The 19,861-nt window shown below is 52.7% G+C and overlaps 1 protein-coding gene across 1 annotated transcript in view; it reads left to right on the forward strand.

The window, feature by feature from the left end:
* Positions 1–19,861, forward strand: part of Phf2 (PHD finger protein 2) — a 66,321-nt gene that overhangs the window by 36,136 nt on the left and 10,324 nt on the right. Inside the window, exons 3-17 of the mRNA XM_052157706.1 lie at positions 161–275; positions 3,406–3,566; positions 6,206–6,347; positions 8,735–8,921; positions 10,390–10,552; positions 11,548–11,635; positions 12,008–12,114; positions 12,465–12,556; positions 13,707–13,796; positions 14,226–14,585; positions 15,439–15,561; positions 15,916–16,031; positions 18,383–18,561; positions 18,653–18,723; positions 19,354–19,514. Coding sequence (XP_052013666.1) covers positions 161–275; positions 3,406–3,566; positions 6,206–6,347; positions 8,735–8,921; positions 10,390–10,552; positions 11,548–11,635; positions 12,008–12,114; positions 12,465–12,556; positions 13,707–13,796; positions 14,226–14,585; positions 15,439–15,561; positions 15,916–16,031; positions 18,383–18,561; positions 18,653–18,723; positions 19,354–19,514 — 2,155 coding nt within the window. The remainder of the gene's footprint in view (positions 1–160; positions 276–3,405; positions 3,567–6,205; positions 6,348–8,734; positions 8,922–10,389; positions 10,553–11,547; positions 11,636–12,007; positions 12,115–12,464; positions 12,557–13,706; positions 13,797–14,225; positions 14,586–15,438; positions 15,562–15,915; positions 16,032–18,382; positions 18,562–18,652; positions 18,724–19,353; positions 19,515–19,861) is intronic.

Genomic DNA, 19,861 nt, shown 5'->3' on the forward strand with positions numbered 1-19,861 from the left:
TCCCACTATGGGACGGTGAGCTCCTGGGCTGTGTTGGTGAGCTTCCCACCTTCCTGTCTTTGCCCTGTGATGCCCGGCTGGGGTGTTCTCTTATAGTGTAAGGGCCTCCAAAGTTGGGTGGGACCTGTACTTGGAACAAGCCTGTCCTCTGTCTCCACAGTCAAGAAAAAACGAACCTGGCACAAACATGGCCCTGGGCAAACGCCGGACGTGAAGCCGGTGCAGAATGGCAGCCAGCTGTTCATCAAGGAACTGCGGAGCCGGACCTTCCCCAGGTCGGTGACCTTCCTCAGATGGGCGGGCCTTCCGGGTGGGCGGGCCTCCTCCTGGTGGGGTCCAGGCAGTGCTGCCTGGGTCTATCTGCTGAAGCCCTGCCTGCTCCCTCCATCTTCCTGTCACTGCACCCTGGGCTGTGACTTCCTGGGGCTATGACTTCCTCTTCCAGGAGAGCAAAAAGCAGGAGCCTGCTGTGGAGGCAGGAGCTCCAGGCCTTCCACAGACAGGTCACCTCTCCCCTCTCTCAGCACCTCTTGAGGACTCACATTGGGCTACCGGTGATTTTTCTTCTCTGGGTAGAACTTATCTCTTTCAGTCCTTGTGTCTGCCTCTACTACACCCCCCCCCCCCCCCCTATGTTCTTTCTGTCTGGTAGAGGCTTTCTTCTATTTCCTGCATCCTTGTTCTGTCTGAGGTCTGGTGAAGAAGTGGGCAGACAAGGGTCCCTGTGGGGAAGGGCAGTTCAGGGAAGCTGTTCTGAGTCATCTCCGGTTGAGAGGTTGGTTCTGTTCATCTGACTGAAAATCCTTCTCTCTTACTTTGGAAGGATAGTGTCACTGGGCAGAGAACTCTCAGTCGGTGGGTTTCTGTTGATGTTTACTGTGAAACCTCACAGGAGCAGCTGAGGTTAGGGTTGTCCTTGCCCCTCTGAGCAGAGAGCCTCTCATTCAGCGCCCCCCCCCCCCATGTAGTCACTTACCATAATGTACCTGTGTAAAGTTCAGTAGCTTTTGATACGTTCAACCCCCCCCCCCCAAAGAAACCCTGCCAACTTCTTCCTGTATCCCTGAGAAACCCTGAGAAACCACGGGCACCTTTACCTGCTGGCCTCACTTACTCATGTGTAAATCTGCTTTCTGGGGCTTGTTCCTAGAAATAGAGTCACCCAGTATTGGGGTGGCTTCTTTTGCCACGCCGTACCATCTCTCAGGACTTGGTTCTCTGTTTGGCTGAATAGAATCCCATTGTCTGGCCGGACCCTTGCTGTGTGTATCCCTCAGCTGATGGCCATGTGGGCTGTTTCCTGTTTCTGTTTTTGTTTTTATATTTTTATTTTTTAACTCCAATGAATAATTGTGGTCTAAATATTTATGCACATGTTTTTTGTGTGGTCATATGTTTTCATTTCTCAGTGTGGAGCCACTGGGTCAGATGGAAAATCCGTGTTTAATTGTCTGAGAACCGCCAGACTGTCCCCGCAAGGCAGCTGTGTCACGTGACGTTCCAGCCAGCCGTGGCGGGAGTGGGGAGGGGTGGGGGGTCCTCTCGGCCCGTGGCTCTCCTTACTGCGGTGCTTCTGAATGTGGCCGTCTTGTGGATGGGAAGTGGTGTCCTGTTTTGGCTTGCATGTCTCTCTCATGACTGAAGACACTGAGCAAACTGTTCGTTTCCCTGTATTCTTCTCTAGAGAACTCTATTGAGATCTTTTGCCTGCATGTGTGTATACATATGTGTGCGCCTGCATTTGCAGGCCAGAGACTCGCCTTAGGTGTTATCAGGCATGATCCTCCTCGTCTCCCTCCTCCTCCTCTTCTGAGACATGGTTTCCCCAGCCCTTTGCCTCACACTCTAAATATTTTTAAATTATATTTACATATCTATTTGTGTATGCATGCATTTGTGTGCGTAAACAGGCCTGGTGGCAGGCACTTTTGTCTGCTGAGTCTCTGATTCTGCCTCATGCTTAAAAAATCTTTTAGATTTTATTTTATATGTATGAGTTATGTATGTATGTATGTACATAGGTATATGCACCACATATATTTCCAGTGCCCATGGAGGTCAGAAGAATCAGTCTCCTGGAGCTGGAATTCTGAATGGTTTTGAACCACCATGTGGTTGCCTGGAATTGAACTCAGGACCTCTGGAAGAGCAGCCAGTGCTCTTAACCTCTGAGCCACCTCTCCAGCCCACCTCACACCTTTTAAAATAATCTTTTTGTTGTTGACTTGTAAAAATTCTTTACATATTTTAATGACTTTTTAAAATTAAACATATGTTTGTGTCTGTGCTCATAAATACAGGTGCTTGTGTAGTACAGAAAAGTCCCTAGGAGCCCCTGGAGCTGGAGTTGTAGGCAGCTGTCTGCCGGGGAACCCTCTCTGGCCTCTCTTTACGATGCTGGAGGTGTGCTCTTTGTGCAAGACTGGCAGGCATTTCCTGCCCCATCCGCCTGTCTTTTGACTTTTTTGATGGCGGCTTTTGAAGCAGAAAGTCCTTTTGAAGTCTTGGTTTTATCTAATCTTTCATTTGTTTCTTGTGCTCTTGTTGCAATCTAAAACCTTTACCAAATCCAAGGTCATGAAGATTTATCTTCCTGTTTTCTCCTAAAAGTTTTGTAGTGTTAGCATTGAGTTTACACTTTGATATATTTTGAGTTAATTTTTGAATATGGAATGGAGTAAATAAATCTAACTTCAGTGTGTGTATGTGGGGGGGGGGGACTTTCTATTTGTTCCACTATCACTTGTTGAAGAGACTACCTCCTGCTTACCTGATCTTGGCACCTCTGTTGAAATCCTCTGTTGGTTCGTGTCCACATTTACATCAGGACAGAATTCTAGTCTATGTTTGTCCTTCTGCCAGTTTTGTCCTTGTGCCAGGACTACACTTGACTCTTGTATTAAATTTTGAAGTCAAGATCTGTAAGCCTTGAACCTTTGTTCTTCATTTTCAAGATTGTTATCCTAGCTATTTCATGTGGTCCACGGTGGATTTTAAGAACAGCTTGTGGATTTTTACGGGAAAGTTACCCGGGATTCTGCAAAATGTGGTAGAAGGATTTGTTTCTGCTCTCTTCTCCCTGCGGGGTGTGTGAGAGAGTGAGCCCTCCACGAGGCTAGTGTCTCTCTGCCTGCCTCTGCTGCCGTAGAAAGGGTGGCCAGCCTGCCGGAAGACGGCAGAGCTTTTCCGCCCCTCCTCACTGTGGTCCTGACCTTCATGTCCCCTCAGAGTTCTCAGTGGACCTGTGGGCCTTGCTGCCGATGGTGGGTTGTGGAATCAGCACCACAGCCTTGCCTACAGCTGTCTCATGATAACTGTCAGGGTGCTGCTGCAGGCCAGTCTCCAGGGGCCTGGGGGGCACGTGGCCAGGGATGCTGAGGCCTCCGACCCTCTATCTCTCCACAGTGCTGAAGATGTGGTGTCCCGTGTGCCAGGTAGCCAGCTCACTGTGGGCTACATGGAGGAGCATGGCTTCACTGAGCCCATCCTTGTCCCCAAGAAAGATGGCCTGGGCTTGGCTGTCCCTGCCCCAACATTCTACGTGAGTGACGTGGAGAACTATGTGGGTGAGTACTGCCCTTTGCGTGCCTTCAAGCCTGAAGTAGGGGGGCACTGGGCTCCAGAGCTGAGTATTTGACCCCAGAACCCTGGGCTTATCCTTGATCTGACAAGAGCAGGTGAGGTGCGAGGCTCTTGAGACAGGATCTATAATCAAACCTGGAGCCACAGTCATCCTCCTGTGGCTATTCCTACCTGTTTCTCTTTCTGAAGGCACTACAGGCACCAATGGCCACACTCCATTTTAAATGAGCGCTGGGCATCTGAGCTCAGAATATGTAAATTCTGTGCTTTACCCAAGGCTCCATCCCCCAGATGTTCATGAAGGTTTGTTGTGGATTGGGGGGGGGGGTGAGGGAGAGGCGGCTTTCTAAGTAGCTCTGGCTGGTCTAGAACTCTATGTAGACCAAGCTGACCTTGAACTCACAGAGCTCTGTCTTCCCCTGCACACCCAGCACACGGAACATTTTAAACACAGACAGTGAAGGAAACAGACAGACGGCAGCCTGTGCGTACCCACCAGCCTTGTGTTGATTTTTCCCCCTGAACCTCTGCTCCTTTTAGTGTCTTAAGATCTATCTTGGCCTACAATTTTCTCTGTGAGCTTCACTGCTAACTGAACATGGGTTGATGTGTCCCCGCACCACACTGATAACAATACCCTGATAAAGTCACAGGGTGTCTTCTAACATTGCCACACAATGTTGTTATCTACAAATATGGTGGGCCACATTCCTGACTTCCCTGAGATACGTGGTTATGGGCCACAGGCTAGATATGCTTATTCTTTGACTTAATTCTCCCCAGTCCTTTAGAAGATTCCTGTTTAGAGTTGTGGAGGCTTGCCATGTAAGCCTGATGACCTGCGTTTGCATTCCCAGAACCCACATAAAAGGCTAATGTGCTAGTGTGCATTATAATGCCAGCACCCATGCTGGGAAATGGAAGCCGGGGACAAGCGGACACCCAGAAGCTCGCAGGCCAGCTAGTCTGGGGTATTAAACCCTGCCCAAATCAAGCAGACCAGAAGGTGTGGACCAGCTCCTGGAAGTTGTCTTCTTATCTGCACACACGCATGCATGTACACACTTGTGTGTACACACACACACACACACACACACACACACACACCTATTTACATGAGAAAGGCCCTGGGTTTTATATCCAGATTTTTTTTTTTTTAAGTTTTTGGAGACAGGGTTTTTCTGTATTCATGACTGTTCTGGAACTTGCTCTTTAGACCAGGCTGACCTCAAACTCACAGAGATACTCCTGCCTCTGCCTCCCGAGTGCTGGGATTAAAGGTGTGCACCACCACCACCTAGCAAAAACTCTTTATATTTGGTCATTTGACTCAGAATATAAGCAGGACCCATGGGTAGCATTTGGTTTGTATGTCCCTTATATCTCTTCTGTGGCAGCCTCAAGCCTCTGCCATTCTGTCAGATGGGTGGGGCCTGCAGAATTTCTCAGATCCAGGATGTGATTGGTTGTCAGTGTCCCTGCTGTGGCATCCAGCAGCTCCCTGTGTCCTGGGTGTTTTCCTGAGAGCTCGAGCTTGTAGACCTGCTTGAGTTCTCTTAAGGATTCGTGGCTCTCCCTTCCCAGTGGGTGCGCCTCCATCTTTGAGAATACCTACAGTCCCTAATACACACTGGTATTGATGCTGCCATGGTCAGTAGGGACTGGTGTCCAGGATTCTTGTCCACGGATGTTCCAACAGTTTCTGCCTTGTGTCTGAGCAGTCACTGTGGACCCTGACAGAGGACACCTTTGCCTGACCATTCCGTGTTATTTCATCCTCTCTTGGTTGAGAACCTTCTGTAAAGACTTTTCTATCCTTAGTTAGTTGACGAGCTTCAACTCTTCTCGTCAGATACAGAAAGGGCAAGATAAGTGGTTTCCTGAAGTCACCAATTGATCAGTGAGAACAGCAAGTTGGTGCTTATATCAGTTTTCCTGTGTTAGCCTTCTGCCACTATAATAAAATATTTAAGACAAATAATTTATAAAGGAGGGAGGGGTATTTGAATTCATGACTCTAAAGCCACCAGTCCATAATCATTGTCCCCCAAAGTTTGGGGTCTCTGGTAAGATTGTGTGTGATGGAGCAAACTCCTTATATCAAGAGTCAGGAAGCAGAAGGAAGACCAGGGCCCTACAGTCCCCTCTAGGCGCCTCCCCGTGACCTCGCATCCTCCAACTAGACACCACTTACTAAAGGTTCCACTCTTGCAAATAGCAGCACGGGCTGGGACCAAGCCTTTGTGTATTCATAGCAAACAAGTGGCCTTGAGATGCAGGGCTCTTGGCTTTTAATTTTAATATTATTCTGGAAGTATTTATGCCAAGATGTCCATCATTATTAGAAGCTCAGGTTGACTAGTATATTTATTTGCTGATGTGACCTTTCTAGCTGAGGGGAGATTCACCACTTCACAATTTCACTGGGTCCAGGGAAGCGGTATCAGTTACTCTGAATCCACAGCAATTGCAGGTAGAAGAGATAGGCTCAGCCCTATTGTCCTAGCTGGGCACTGCCATGTGCAAAGGCAGCTGAGGACAGCTAAGTGTCCACCCACCATGTCCCTCCAGGGAGCCCAGAGCACTTTCCTGGCATGCCCATGTTCTTCTACTTCCTCCCCAGGGCCAGAGAGGACCGTGGATGTGACAGATGTCACCAAGCAGAAAGACTGCAAAATGAAGTTGAAAGAATTTGTGGACTATTACTATAGCACGAACCGCAAGCGTGTTCTCAATGTGACCAACCTTGAATTCTCGGACACCAGGTGACAGGCTACTCTGGGTTGGGGCTGGCTGGGTCTGACTCAGGCCAGTGTCACCAGCCTAGAGTTCCAGGGTAGTGTTGGGCCGTCCTGATGTGAGGGCTTCGAGCACTGCCACGGGTCATGCTCTGGGTTCTGGGGCTATGAAGCCTGGTTTGGGGTTCTACCCTGGTGTGGGGACTGTGAATCATTGCCTGAGGTTTTGCTCTGGGTGGATGCTGCAAGGCCTGGCTCCGTGTGCTACTCTGCATCACCTGCTGCCATCCTGTGAGCTATCCGGAAGTCACCATGCAGGCTTGGTTCTCCTTTCTCTTAAAACATGGTGAACAGCTCGGATGAAATAGGAGTCAGAGAAACGCACCCGCTCACAGAGAAAGCCATGGACGAGTTCCTTCCAGATGTGTGTGCTCCTCATGTACACTAATGACATGCTGGGATGACACACTGACATTTACACACACTTGTGACACACAAACACAAACGCACAACACATTGACGCACACTCACGACACACAGACCATGAGCACACCCACTCACACTCAGTGCACTCATGGATGCCTGTCTTAGGGTTCACACACACTCACTCACACTCAGTGCATTCGTGGATGCCCGTGGACAAACAAAGCACAGCATAATGACACACTCTCAGGACACACCGAGGCAGCCCACAGATAGAGCTGTATCATGACACACTCAGGATAGACGCACTTACGGCCATTCCCACTCAGGAACACTCTGAGGACACCTGCAGTATGTCCACTGTGTGAACACACAGCCCCCTTTGACAGTCCGTGACCATGGAAACACAGCACATGTGGCACTCACTAATGTTACATGCAGCACTTCCATCACACGCTCCCCGCCACATGTACTGACGCCCTTGCATGCACATCTGTCTTGTCTTATTGAGGCTGGGGCAGCAGGACAAGGCTGTGGTTCTTGGGGGAGTTTTCATGGCGATGGAGAGTTCCCCTCTGGAGTTCACACACGTGACCATCAGGGAGAGGAGCCTGGGGTCTGATACCGTTCTGGTCCCCGGGCTTCATCCAACTGCACTAAAAACCTGTGAGGGGTTTAATTGATTTGTTTGTAGGACGACGGCATGAGTTCCCTGGGGGTGGGGGGGACTGAGAGGGATCTCCAGACAGGTGTGCATCATGCACACCAAATGTGGGGGGTCAGGAAAGTTGGACATATAGGGTGCATGTCCCACAGAGAAACAGTCTCTAAATGCAGAATTTGTGTCTGTCATATTGAGGATGTGGAAAGAGATCAGGGACTAGAGGTTGCATCTGGGTGCCAGAGTCCCGCATATACGTGTGGGAGAAGCCAGCTTATATGTAAGAGGGATGCAGAGGATCAGGTTAGACGGAGCTACCCCAGACAGCCTGGTCAGGTGAATGTGGTGGAGACTCAGGGGGTCACAGGAGTTCAGCTAAGTGTGGAGGCGTGAGAGGCCCGGCTTGGCCTGAGGCAGAAAGAACGGTCACATCCGGGTCTCTGCCGCTGCATGGGGGCTGCAGACATTTCGCTAAACCCCAGGTGGATTACTTTACTTTTTATTTCTGTGATAAAACACCATGACCAAAAAGCAAGTGGGAGAGGAGAGGGCTTATTTTATTTTATAGTTCATCATGCCGGGAAGTCAGGGAGGGAACCTGGAGGAAGGAACAGTAGCAAAGGCTGTGGGAAGTGTGGGAAGTGCTGCTGCCGCCTTGCTCCCCATGGCTTGACCTGTTTTTTTATGCATCCCAGGACCATCTGCCTGGAGGTGGCACCACCAGCCACAGTGGCCTGGGGTTATTAGTCAAGAGAATGCCTCACAGGCTCCTCTATAGACCAGTCTGATACAGGGCTCAGTCAGGGCTCCCTTCTCAGATGACTCTGGCTTATGTCAAGTGGAGAAAACCAACCAGCGCACCAGGTCACCCTTTTCCCACCTTCCCTTGAACGGATGCAGCTGACTTGACAGCAACTAAATATGAAGGGGAGTCTGGGCCGCCTGTGCTTTGCCCTGGAGAGAAGTGGCCTTTCTTCAAATGGCACACAAGGCACTGTGTGTGTGAGACATTTCTTCTGAGTGTCTTGTGGTGCCAGCCCCAGGGGGCCACTTTAAGGTTCTCCAAGAGCTTTTTCTCACCCCTCTTTCTGGGGTAGAGACCACCCTCTGTGGCCTTTGCAGACCCCCTCAGTGGCTGGGCTCATCCCATTCTCTACAGCCCTTCCTTTACCCCTCCCCCCTCCCCCAAAAGTGAGATGTCTGCCCAGGGCCTGCAGATTTACGAGGTGGAATGTAGAAGGAGCCTCGCACTGTTCCTACCTTAGAATGCACTAAAAAATGGAAGCCCTGGGCCCCGTCCTCCTGACTGCTCTTCCTTTTATGGCCCTAGAATGTCCAGCTTTGTGGAGCCACCTGACATTGTGAAGAAACTGTCGTGGGTGGAAAACTACTGGCCCGATGACGCACTGCTGGCCAAGCCCAAGGTGACCAAGTACTGCCTGATCTGTGTGAAGGACAGCTACACTGACTTCCACATTGACTCTGGAGGTGCCTCAGCCTGGTACCATGTTCTCAAGGTGAGCCACGCCCCTTAAGGCATACTCTTGTCTTCAGGACCTCAGTCCCTGCAAGCCCTGTCTGTGGCCAGCAAGTCACCCACTTTCTGGGTTGAGACAATGGGATGAGCAGCTGTGGGTCAGGAAGCCAAGGAGATGTGTCTGAGGAGCATTTGGGACCAGTGACATACATGTGACTAATGAGCCTATTAACAATTAGGGGAGGCCACTGGGTCACCTAGTGCCCAGAGTAGAGTGCAGAGGTGCTGGGAAGACTTCCCAGAAACCACTCTGGAGTCAGAGGCAAGATGGTGGCTACCTGAGCCAGCAGGGCGGGCTGGGGGCTCATCACTGAGGCAAAGTGGGAGCTAAGGGAAAAAGCTGTATGTAACAACAGAAACCCTGAGCTCTAGCCCTGTCTGCTGCAAGCTACACTTCTCCACACCAGCTCTGGCTTGAGCTGGGACAGCAGCCTCACATGCCTGTTCTGGTCCTGTGAGGCTTTGAGCAAGCCATCATTGTGTCTGTCCCAGAACATGAGAATGAGGCTTTCTGACTGGTGCGGAGCCTGGCCCGGGCTTCACATAACCACCTGGGAAATGGGGACTTTCCTTTTATCCAGCCTGGAAGTCTGGAACCTCTGGAGAACAGAGATGCTAAGGACTTGCTGGGTGGCAGTTTGTATTTTTTTATTGTTCCCTTTGCACCCCCGCCCCGCCCCAACACACATGGGGTTTGTAATGTCATGGAATGATAATGTGTCTACTGCTCCTGACCAGATCAGGCTCACACACCTAGAGCCTTCCAGAGCTCTAGGCTGTACTGCAGGTGGGAGCGCTGAGCCTGACAGGGTGATTTCCAAGTCAGGACCCATCACTGGCTGAGCAGATTGTGATGGGCTCCACTCTAGGTCCATCATCCCCAGCACACAGTGGACTCTGCTACCTGCCTCTGTGCCCCAGATCCTAGTGGGATTTATCCTTGGCCAAGAGTCCCTGGCACCTAATAGACTCTACCCCACTCTGTAATGTCACCAGAGCCTCAGGGCTCTGTGTCTGTCCTAGTACCTGTGGCTTCTCCCCACCTACCATCCCCAGAAACCTAGTGGGCTCTGATCTTGCCCCAGAGTCCTCAGCACCCAGTGGTCTCTGTTCCCAGTTCTAGCATCCTCAAGTACCCAGTGGGCTCTGCTCCCACCCCAGCATCCTCAGCACCCAGTAGGCTCTGCCCCCCCAGCATCCTCAGCACCCAGTAGGCTCTGTCCCCCCAGCATCCTCAGCACCCAGTAGGCTCTGCCTCAACCCCAGCATCCTCAGCACCCAGTAGGCTCTGCCCCAACCCCAGCATCCTCATCACCCAGTAGGCTTTGCCCGCCCCCCCTCCCCCCAGCATCCTCAGTCAGATTATAGTCCACTTCAGCAGCCCCAGCACCACAGGCTCTGTCCCACATCCATGGTGTTTCGGCTCTGCCAGTGAGTTCTTTTGGCAGGGGGAGAAGATCTTCTATCTCATCCGGCCAGCCTCAGCCAACATCTCCCTCTATGAGCGCTGGCGGTCAGCCTCCAACCACAGCGAGATGTTCTTCGCTGACCAGGTGGACAAGTGCTATAGGTGCACTGTCAAGCAGGGCCAGACGCTCCTCATCCCCTCCGGTGAGTGTGCTCGCAGGTACAGGGCCTGTCCCTCACGCCACATTCCCTGTCTCTCATGCTACATTCCCCTGATAGGGTGTCCAGACCCTCCTCATCCCCTCCGGTGAGTGTGCACATAGGTACAGGGCCTGTCCCTCATGCCACATCCCCTGACAGGGTGTCTGGCTGTTCCTAGCTAGACCTGCCCCAGTCAGCACCAGGTTAGCTCTGGGCTACGTGGCCAGCTGGCTTTGGCATGAGAGACCTGGCTCAGTCGGTGGCTTTAGAGGAGAAGGGTGGTTGTTTAGAAGTATTCCTAAGGAACACTTCAACTAGTACAATATAAAAGCATTTCCTTAGCAGCTGAGGCTGCTGGCTTCTCCTGGATGAACCCCAGAGCTGAGCTGTCCACTCTAAAAGACTTCTTCCCTCCAACATAATTTGACCACATTTTTGAGATTGAAGTGTGAGCCCCACTGAACCGTCCAGTGTCTGATCCATACGATGGCTCCCTAGTGATTATGCATGTACTTTGTCACTTAAAGTCAGGATCCAAAGGAGGCCGCAGAACATGACTGAACTCAGCTCTGGCTGGCTCTAGGGTCTCTCCTTCCTTGAAGGCATCCTTCCAGTTACTCTGGGAGGCATTATGGCTTTCCTGGAGTTCAGCCCCACCTCCATCCCCTGGGATAACCTAGAGACAAATCTTTGCCTCTGGGGAAAAAGACGGTTCCAGCCCCGTCTCTTCTGACCCGTGTGCACAGGTCTGAGACTTGGGCTCCCTCTCCTGATGGCGGTGCTACCTTGGGGTGTCAGCATGTCCCCTTGGCACCTAGGCCTCAGTTTTTATGTCTGGTACTGGAACTCAACAGCCTATGTTCTCTCAGACCCCCTCCCTCCTCCACCTCTCTCAGAGGTTCCTACCTGGCCTGAGCTGATAGAGTTGGGGTCTGGGGTGGGTGGGGGAGGTGAAAGCCACCATGGGAGCAAGGTCATAGCTTTACATGTCTCTCCAGGCTGGATATATGCCACACTCACCCCTGTGGACTGCCTGGCCTTCGCTGGACATTTCCTCCACAGCCTCAGTGTGGAGATGCAGATGAGGTAGGTAGCTCCTACAGTGCTGCCCAGCCTCAGGCCAGGTTTCCCCATGGGCACCTTGGCCAGACTCCTGGGCTCAGCCTATGGGTTGCTATGCTGATGTCTGCGTGTTGAGGGAAAGACGGGGTAGGCTCCATGCTCTGGGCCAGGGCCGGCCTAGCAGTGGCTTGGGATCATGAACGCTGTTTTTCACCTTTCCTGGGCCATGGCCAGCCTCTCTATTAATGACAAGCCACTGCTTCTACCCACGGTGGCTTTCACTTTGGGTGCCTTCAGGCCCAGTGGGGATCCTGAGCTGGCTCAGTAGCCCGGACTGTCCCTTGAATGGTCTGTTTGATGCTCCCGCACTGACTGCTTCTTTCCTGTGGCTTCCAGGGCATACGAGGTAGAAAGGAGGTTAAAACTAGGCAGCCTGACTCAATTTCCCAACTTTGAAACTGCCTGCTGGTACATGGGGAAGCACCTATTGGAGGCGTTCAAAGGTACCTGTCCCTCCGGGTCGGATGACCTGAGCCTGCAGCCCTGGTCTAAGGGAGATTAAGGTCCTTTGTGAGTCCCAGTCATGACCCCTTAGGGCACAGGCATATGCTCTGACCCACTAAGACAGGGCTTGGGGTTCCTGGGCAGAGAGGGGAGAGAGAACTGACCTGTTGGGGGGGGGAGTCCTGTTACGTAAGCTTCATGTCAGCCTTTCCCCTGCAGGCCAGGTGCTGGGGGGTGGGCACCCCAGATTCCAAGGAGAACCGTTGGCAGTTGGCCGAGTGGTCTAGGGCAGTGGGCTCCGGAAGGCCTCTTGTGGGGCCACCGCTCTAACCTACTGTGTCCTTCCCAGGGTCTCACAAGTCTGGGAGACAGCCGCCCCCACACTTAGTTCAAGGAGCTAAAGTTCTCAATGGTGCTTTTAGGTCATGGACGAAGAAGCAGGTAGGAAGCAGCTCACTTGTGTATCTGTCTGAAGGAACTGGGGATGGGTGGGGAGGATACCAAGTGTGTGTCCTGGGGAACGCGTGGTAGGCACTCCCTCCAGGCTGGCCTAGGCTGGCCCAGCTAACACTATGATCCCCTGAGGGGTGTGGGACAGATGGAGGCTGCCTGGGTCAGCCTGGGGTCATTGGCCCCAGGGCTAGATTCCCTCAGGAGTTTGGTCAAGGACAACTTTCTGTTAACCTGGAATAAGCAGAGAGAGTCCCAGGAGGCAGCTGGTTCAGTGACCACACATCTGGATATGGACAGGAAGTGCTAGGGATGTAGGCAAGGTGCAGCCATGGGGCCACTCTGCAGCCTGTGCAGCTAGTGTGGATGCAACCTCTCAGCTAACAACTTGCAGTATAATCTGGGAACCCCTTTCCTTCCTTGTCTTTTCCCAAGATCCTGTGTACTGGTTTCCCCCAGCCTGTGGGGTTCCCCCCAGCCTGTAGAAGCCACTTCTCAGACAAAGACCACAGGAGGCCAGCTTCCCTTTTGCTTTCTCTTCTTGCTCAGGCTGTGGCTGCAGAGGGAGAAACAGGTCTGGCTTAGCCTAGGGTAGGCTTAGCCTAGGGTAGCCTTGTGATATTGTTGCCTACTGAGGCTCTCGCTCTTCACAATGGCTACATGCCCACCTGCTACTTGAGGGACAAGGGGTCCCTTCTAGGTCAGAGAGAAGAAGTGGGAAGCTCAGAGGACCTTGAGGCAGAGGCCACTAGGGAATCAGGTCTGTGGCCTGTCTTCACCCATGTGTGATCCTGCTAGGTGGAGACAAACCCCAGACATAGTTCCCTCCCTTCTGGGGCCATCCTGTGACTATCTCATTGAGACCCAAAGTTCAGGGGGTCCTTCCCACCTCATCTTAACCACGTGATCATAAAGAGAGCTGGCTCACTTCCAGTTAGCTGGGGGTAGCCTCAGGCGAGGCTATCTTGATGTATTTCCCACTAACAGAGGTGGCTCACAGAGAGCCCTAGAACCTTGTGCACCATGCCTTGCCCCATGACAGCCTGTCACCCCCCAGGGTGGCCCTGGCCCTGGCCGGGTGGACACAGAGTGGCTTAGGCACTGCCGTGGCCAGGTTGGCACTGACCCCACAACCCCACAGGCTTTGGCAGAGCACGAGGACGAACTTCCAGAACACTTCAGGCCCTCACAACTCATCAAGGACCTGGCCAAAGAGATCAGGCTCAGCGAGGTAAAGCCGTGTGGTGAAGGCCCCCTGGGGTGAAGGTGGGCCCTGAGACTGCTGGGGAAATCTCTCTGCATTAGTAATCATGCCCAAGGCTTGAAGAGGTGAAGGGAGAAGGATGGAAAACCTCAGGTCCAGGCTTTGAGTCTGAACCTGGAGGAACTGGACAGCCTCCTGGGCCTGGAAAGGGCTGAAGAACCCCAGGAAGTTGGGTACTGGGGGACTGTGGTCTGGAAGAGTGTGAGTGGGCTGTAGGGTTGTGTGAGCATTTCTTGGTGTCACTGAACGGTGTGGTGAGCATGTCACTTGGCAGTGTGCAACAGCTATGAACGTGTCACATGGTGTCAGCTGCATGTGCCTTTCTGGGATGACTGCCTCTCCCAACATGCCTGTGAGGGTCTCCTGAGTCCTGACCCTCTCCTTTTCCCGTACCAGAATGCCTCCAAAACTGTCCGACCTGAAGTAAATGCTGTCACCTCCTCAGATGAGGTCTGTGACGGGGACCGGGAGAAGGAGGAGCCGCCATCTCCCATTGAGGCTACCCCACCTCGATCCCTCCTGGAGAAAGTGTCCAAAAAAAAGACTTCCAAGACTGTGAAGATGCCCAAGCCATCCAAAATTCCCAAGCCACCCAAACCCCCCAAACCCCCCAAAACCCTGAAACTCAAGGACGGAAGTAAGAAGAAGGGGAAGAAATGCAAGGAGTCAGCCTCACCCACCATCCCCAACCTAGACCTGCTCGAGGCCCACACGAAGGAGGCGCTGACCAAGATGGAGCCGCCTAAGAAAGGAAAGGTGGGCTCCGGAGCCCCGCCCTGATATGCCAGGGCGCTGCAGCCCCTGCCTTGGGCCAGACCAGAGGGACAGCTGGGGCTAGCTCCTCTTTGCTCTCCTGTGTGACTGGGTGGGGAGACCAGCTGTAGGGTGAGGTTTCCAGAGAGTACTAGGTCCAGGGTCTGGCTGTTGGTGAATCTGCCCAGTCAAAGTACTTCCTTGCCTGTGCCAGCCCTCGGCCTGCTCATCCAGGCCCAGACCCCAGGTAGGTCCTGCAGAGCAGTGAGGCCCCCTGGAGAGCGAGCACAAGATTTGTGCTGTGGTGTGGGTAGCACCCAGGTGGGCCACTGGATTGATGCAGGGTCAGGGTGGTTTTCTCAGAGAGGCTTAGTTTCCCCAACCTCTAGAACCCACCCCTGAGACTTAAGGCTCTGAAGAGATACAAGGCATCTGTTTGAGGACACTAGGAGAAGGCAGAGGGCGGGGGAGGGGATTGTTATAAGGGCCCACGGCCTGTGCACAGAGAGAGACAAACTCAGTAAGAAAGGCCTTCCCAAGCCTGTGAGACTAAGGACTATGGCTGTGAGCTCCTTCCAGGATGAGTACAGTCCTCGCCTACATTTTGGGGGCCATCCTCATGGCTTGTAATATTCCATTGGTGCTGCTCTGAAGGAAGGAGGGAGAGAGGGTGGGTAGGTGAATGGGTGGGTAAACGGATAGAGACAGATAGGTGGACGAGAAATGGGAGACTAAATGAAGGGATGGGTGGGCGCATGAAGGAGTGGACCAGCAGGAGTGGCTGGTCTCTGCTGCCGTAACCCCAGCCCATTCTCCTTCTGTGTCTACCTTTGGGCCACACCTGTTCTGTCTGCAGACCCCAAAGAGTGTCCTGAGTGTTCCCAACAAGGACACAGTCCACACACAGAATGACGCGGAAAGGCTGGAAATCCGAGAGCACGCAAAGAGCAAGTCGTCGGAGGCCAAGTGGAAGTACAAGGTGAGGGTGGGTGTGGCCCCGTGCCGGGCTGTGTCTGCCGTCCCCAGGGCCGTGAGGAAAGTGTGTGAGCCTGGAGTGGCGTGACCTTCCGTAAGCCACCCTCTGTGGACAGTGTCAGTGTAAAGCCTCCCTCTTCGTGTCTTCTTCCGCTGTCCTTCATCTCCCCTGCGGTCCCATCTCTGGTCTGGGTCCCTGTCCTCCGAAGCTGGGCAGCCTCCCAGGATAAGGCCCTGCGTGTGGATGGTAACAGCTTTCCTGGGCACGTTCTGGTCCCCAGTTATACCCGCTAGCGTGGGTTGGGATGGTAGCCTCTCATCCCAGTGGCCTCCAGGACAACCTTGGTCTTGCTTTCAGAACAGCAAACCTGACTCGTTACTGAAAATGGAGGAGGAGCAGAGGTTGGAGAAGTCACCCCTGGCTGGGAACAAGGACAAGTTTTCCTTTTCTTTCTCCAACAGGAAACTCCTGAGGTACGTGAGAGCCTGGGCAGGGTGGGGTCAACATACAGGGTCCCACATCACAAGCATGCCTGCACTGTGCATGCACTCCATACTACATGCAGCAAATGCTGTGCATCCATCACCCTGTGCCACACAGGCGCCCACATCACTTCCCCCACATCCATCACTTGCACACTCCAGTGGACATTCCAAATCACACTTCAGTCTACATGCAGTGTATATATGACATCATATATAGCAACACACACACACACACACACACATTACATCGTAACCTCCACCAGCACTGTTTACACCAGACATGCATTCCACACACCATGTCACATAGAGACATTTCTATACCCTCATCACATACCCATTCTAAATCCATCCCTCAGGTATCTCACATGCTACACGCCATATACATGTACACAAACATGTCCATATACATGTCCATGTACACCGACACCCCATGTCATAGACACATCCCACAAACATACCACACTGTTTACTTGGTTGACACCCTTGAGTGGCTCCTTTCCGAGACACCAATCTCACTGACTGCTACTGTGTTATATGGAATATCCTTGTTTCTGCTTCCAGAACAGTCCAGCTGCAGGGAACATAGAGAATCCAGCCTTAGTGAGGGCCAGAGAGGCAGCAGGAGGACCCTGCCAGGGTGGATGAGGATATGGGGGGGGGGGGTCAGGACTCACATCTCTGAGCCCAGTGGCCAGTAGGGCAGGACAGTGCATGCCCAGTAGTTCGTGAGTCCACAGAAGCGCATGGCTGCGATGGGCACCATGGGGAGGGGTGTCTGGATTGGGTGTGAGGACCTCAGGAGATGTGCTGAACGAGAGAGGGAAGGCGCCAGCTCAGGAGCCAGGTGAGCCTCAGCATGGCCCTGGTTCCAGTCGTGGACAGGAAGAGTGTCTACCGGGTGGTTCTGTCACACCCATAATCCCTACACAGTGAGGGTGACATGTGTCCTTCCGAGCTATCCCCATTGCCTTCAGGAGTAGCAGCCTCTGTTTCCTTTTCTGAGAAGGGATGGAGAGACAGGGATGGGGCCCCCAAGTGGATGTACTCAGTCAGCCAGTGGACTAGAACCCACGTGGGCCCGGTCTTGCTGTCCTGGCTTGATGAGTTTGCTTCTGTCATTTCAGTAGACGTGTCCCAGAGAATGTCCCAGAGACGCTTTCTAGAGATACAGTTCTATGACAAGGCCATGTAGTTTAGAATATGCAGACAAAATGAATGAGGTGTGGTGTCTGTAGCCCAGCTTTAAGACAGCAAGCAGGGTGACAGCCTTTCCCGAGACTGCTGGAGACTGCAATGGCCTGGTGTGCTGTCTGTCAGTGCTGCAGGCATTTTCTTTAGCTTGCTGTCCCACCTGTTGAAAAAAGTGTGTCCTGAAGGCCTTGGGAGGTCCAAGCGAGGTCTTCCCCTGGGGGAAGCTTAGCATCCCTGACTTACCCTGGTAGGAAGAAAGATACACAGCATTCCATCAGCCTGGTGGAGATACACTGTGGCTCTGTGGCTCAGACCTGAAGTGCTATTGTTTTTGTTGTTATTTGTTGCTACTTTGTTTCCAACCCAATTCCCCCCTCCCCCAAAAAGAAAGCTCAACCCAATCCGTTAACCAAACAAGCTACAAGCCTAGATTGGGCAGATCTCCCACTACAGTACTCTATTTCCATCTATATTATCCCATATAACATGCGGTTTCTCCAGGCCAAGAGCTTCTCTCTCTGCTGCCTCTCTATTGATCTCCCGTCACTCCTCCCCTTCTTGTCCCTCCCCCCCCCCCCCCCCGTCGCTCCTCCCCTAGACTCTCAGCTCCTCCCACTTTCTCCTGCCCAATCATTGACTCAAGCCTTTATTTGAAAAGTTAAGGTGGGGAGAAGGTTCACAAGGCAACTCCTAATCTGCAACCCCTCTGAGGAGTGGAATTAGCATCAAAATTCAAGCCCAGGGCTATCCACAACAGTTACTGGTTTTGGTTTTTCTAAATACAAGTGTGCAGAAAAAGGCAGGAGAGTCAGCCATGTTCTCACCTGAGATTTGATTTAAACTCTGGCAGTCTGGAAAGGAGGGCTGTGGGCTATGCTTGTCAGAACCAAAGTGCATTCTAGAACCTCGGTTGCTTAGATCTTTCTCTAGAGTGCATGACTGTGTATCCTGGGCCAAAGGAGGAGGCTGTAGATTTGAGGGTCTCCCTCTCCGTAAGCAGACTGCCCACAGTGGAAACTCAGGGTTGCACAGCCTCTGACCAGTTGCTTGCCTTCCAAGAGGAGGCTTTCTTCCAGGTTCCTGTGAGGGTTTGTGGTCTGCTGGCCTCGGGGCCCTGGGGTCCCATTGACCTATCCCTTCTACTCTAGCTCCAAGTCCCTCAGGCCCCCGAGCAGCCCTGGTGTGTTCGGGACCTTGCAGAGCTTCAGGGAGGACAAGGCCAAGCCCGTGCGCGATGAGTATGAATATGTGTCAGATGATGGGGAGCTGAAGATTGACGAGTTTCCCATCCGGAGGAAGAAGAGCGCCCCCAAAAGGGACTTGTCCTGTGAGTCTGGTGGGTGTGGGCAGGGGCTTCCAAGTGGTCTCGGCCTACCCCTTGAAGGTCTCCACTTGACACTTGTCTATTGTGCTTTCAGTCTTGTTAGACAAGAAGGAGGCTCTCCTCCTCCCCACCTCGAAGCCAAAGCTGGACTCCGCGGTATACAAGGTGAGGTCTCCGCAGCACACTTCTGCTTGATGTGCAAGGATATTCCACCTTCCTGCTGTCCATGGGCTGGGCTCAGATGTGGGGTTGGCATAAGAGGGACATGGTCTTGCTCAGTCCCTGGCACCAGGGCTAGGAGCTGCCCATGGGAGCTAAATCAAAGCTTGTTCCCTGGTATAGGAATGTCAGGGAGTGGTTGGTTCCCCGCTAGCAGGGCTCTTACACTAAGATGACCTCCAAGTCTATCTTTCCAGCAGAAAAGGATCATTGCTGAGGTCTCATGTTTCTTGGGGAGTCCAGGAGGAACACGTACCGGTCTCCTGGGCCACCTGCTGGGATAAGCTTATTCTGGCCAGACATTTATAGTCACAACATCCTGGCTCAAAATTCTGGGGCTTTCTTTGGAAAAAGACCCCAGGGTGTAAAGGCAACTTTAACCTTTGTGGTTTCAAGGACCCTAGGAAAGGCTTGACACCCACTCTGTCTCAAGAGGAACTCACCCATCTTGTGAACCTGAGACCACCCTGTAGCATTTTGAGTGCAGAACTTTTTAAAACTCCTTTCCCCCTAAAGGGAAGAATTATCTGCTCCCCAGTGCCCTGCTCTGACCAACTGCTCTCTCTGGCTCTGCAGAGCGACGACTCCTCTGATGAGGGCTCTCTACACATCGACACGGACACAAAGCCAGGCCGAAATGCCAAAGTGAAGAAGGAGAGCGGGAGCTCTGCGGCGGGGATCCTGGACCTGCTGCAGGCCAGCGAGGAGGTCGGGGCGCTTGAGTACAACCCCAACAGGTGGGCCCCGGCTGCGTCCCTCGGTACCCACAGAGCATGGCTGCCCCTGGGTGCAGGCCTCGTCCATCACACAGTGGGATGCGGACAGGCCCTAGCTGCAGATTGCTTCGAGCTGGGCTTGGCTTGTGGAGCAGCAAGATTAGGCTACGTTTGACTCTTGATGCCCCCAGGTAGATTCATGCGTTGTTGACACGGGTTTGAAGCACTTGACTGTTGTTTATCTCTCATTGAAACTTTAGTGGCATTTCCAGGTGTGGCATTGGCAGGTGACTGACAGGGCACAGACTAAACTCCCCCAAAGACCCTCCACCACACACACCAGGGACAGCAGTGCCCTCTCTCAACTC

This window comes from Apodemus sylvaticus, chromosome 14, assembly GCF_947179515.1.
Source record: "Apodemus sylvaticus chromosome 14, mApoSyl1.1, whole genome shotgun sequence".
In the NCBI taxonomy this organism is placed as follows: Eukaryota; Metazoa; Chordata; class Mammalia; order Rodentia; family Muridae; genus Apodemus; species Apodemus sylvaticus.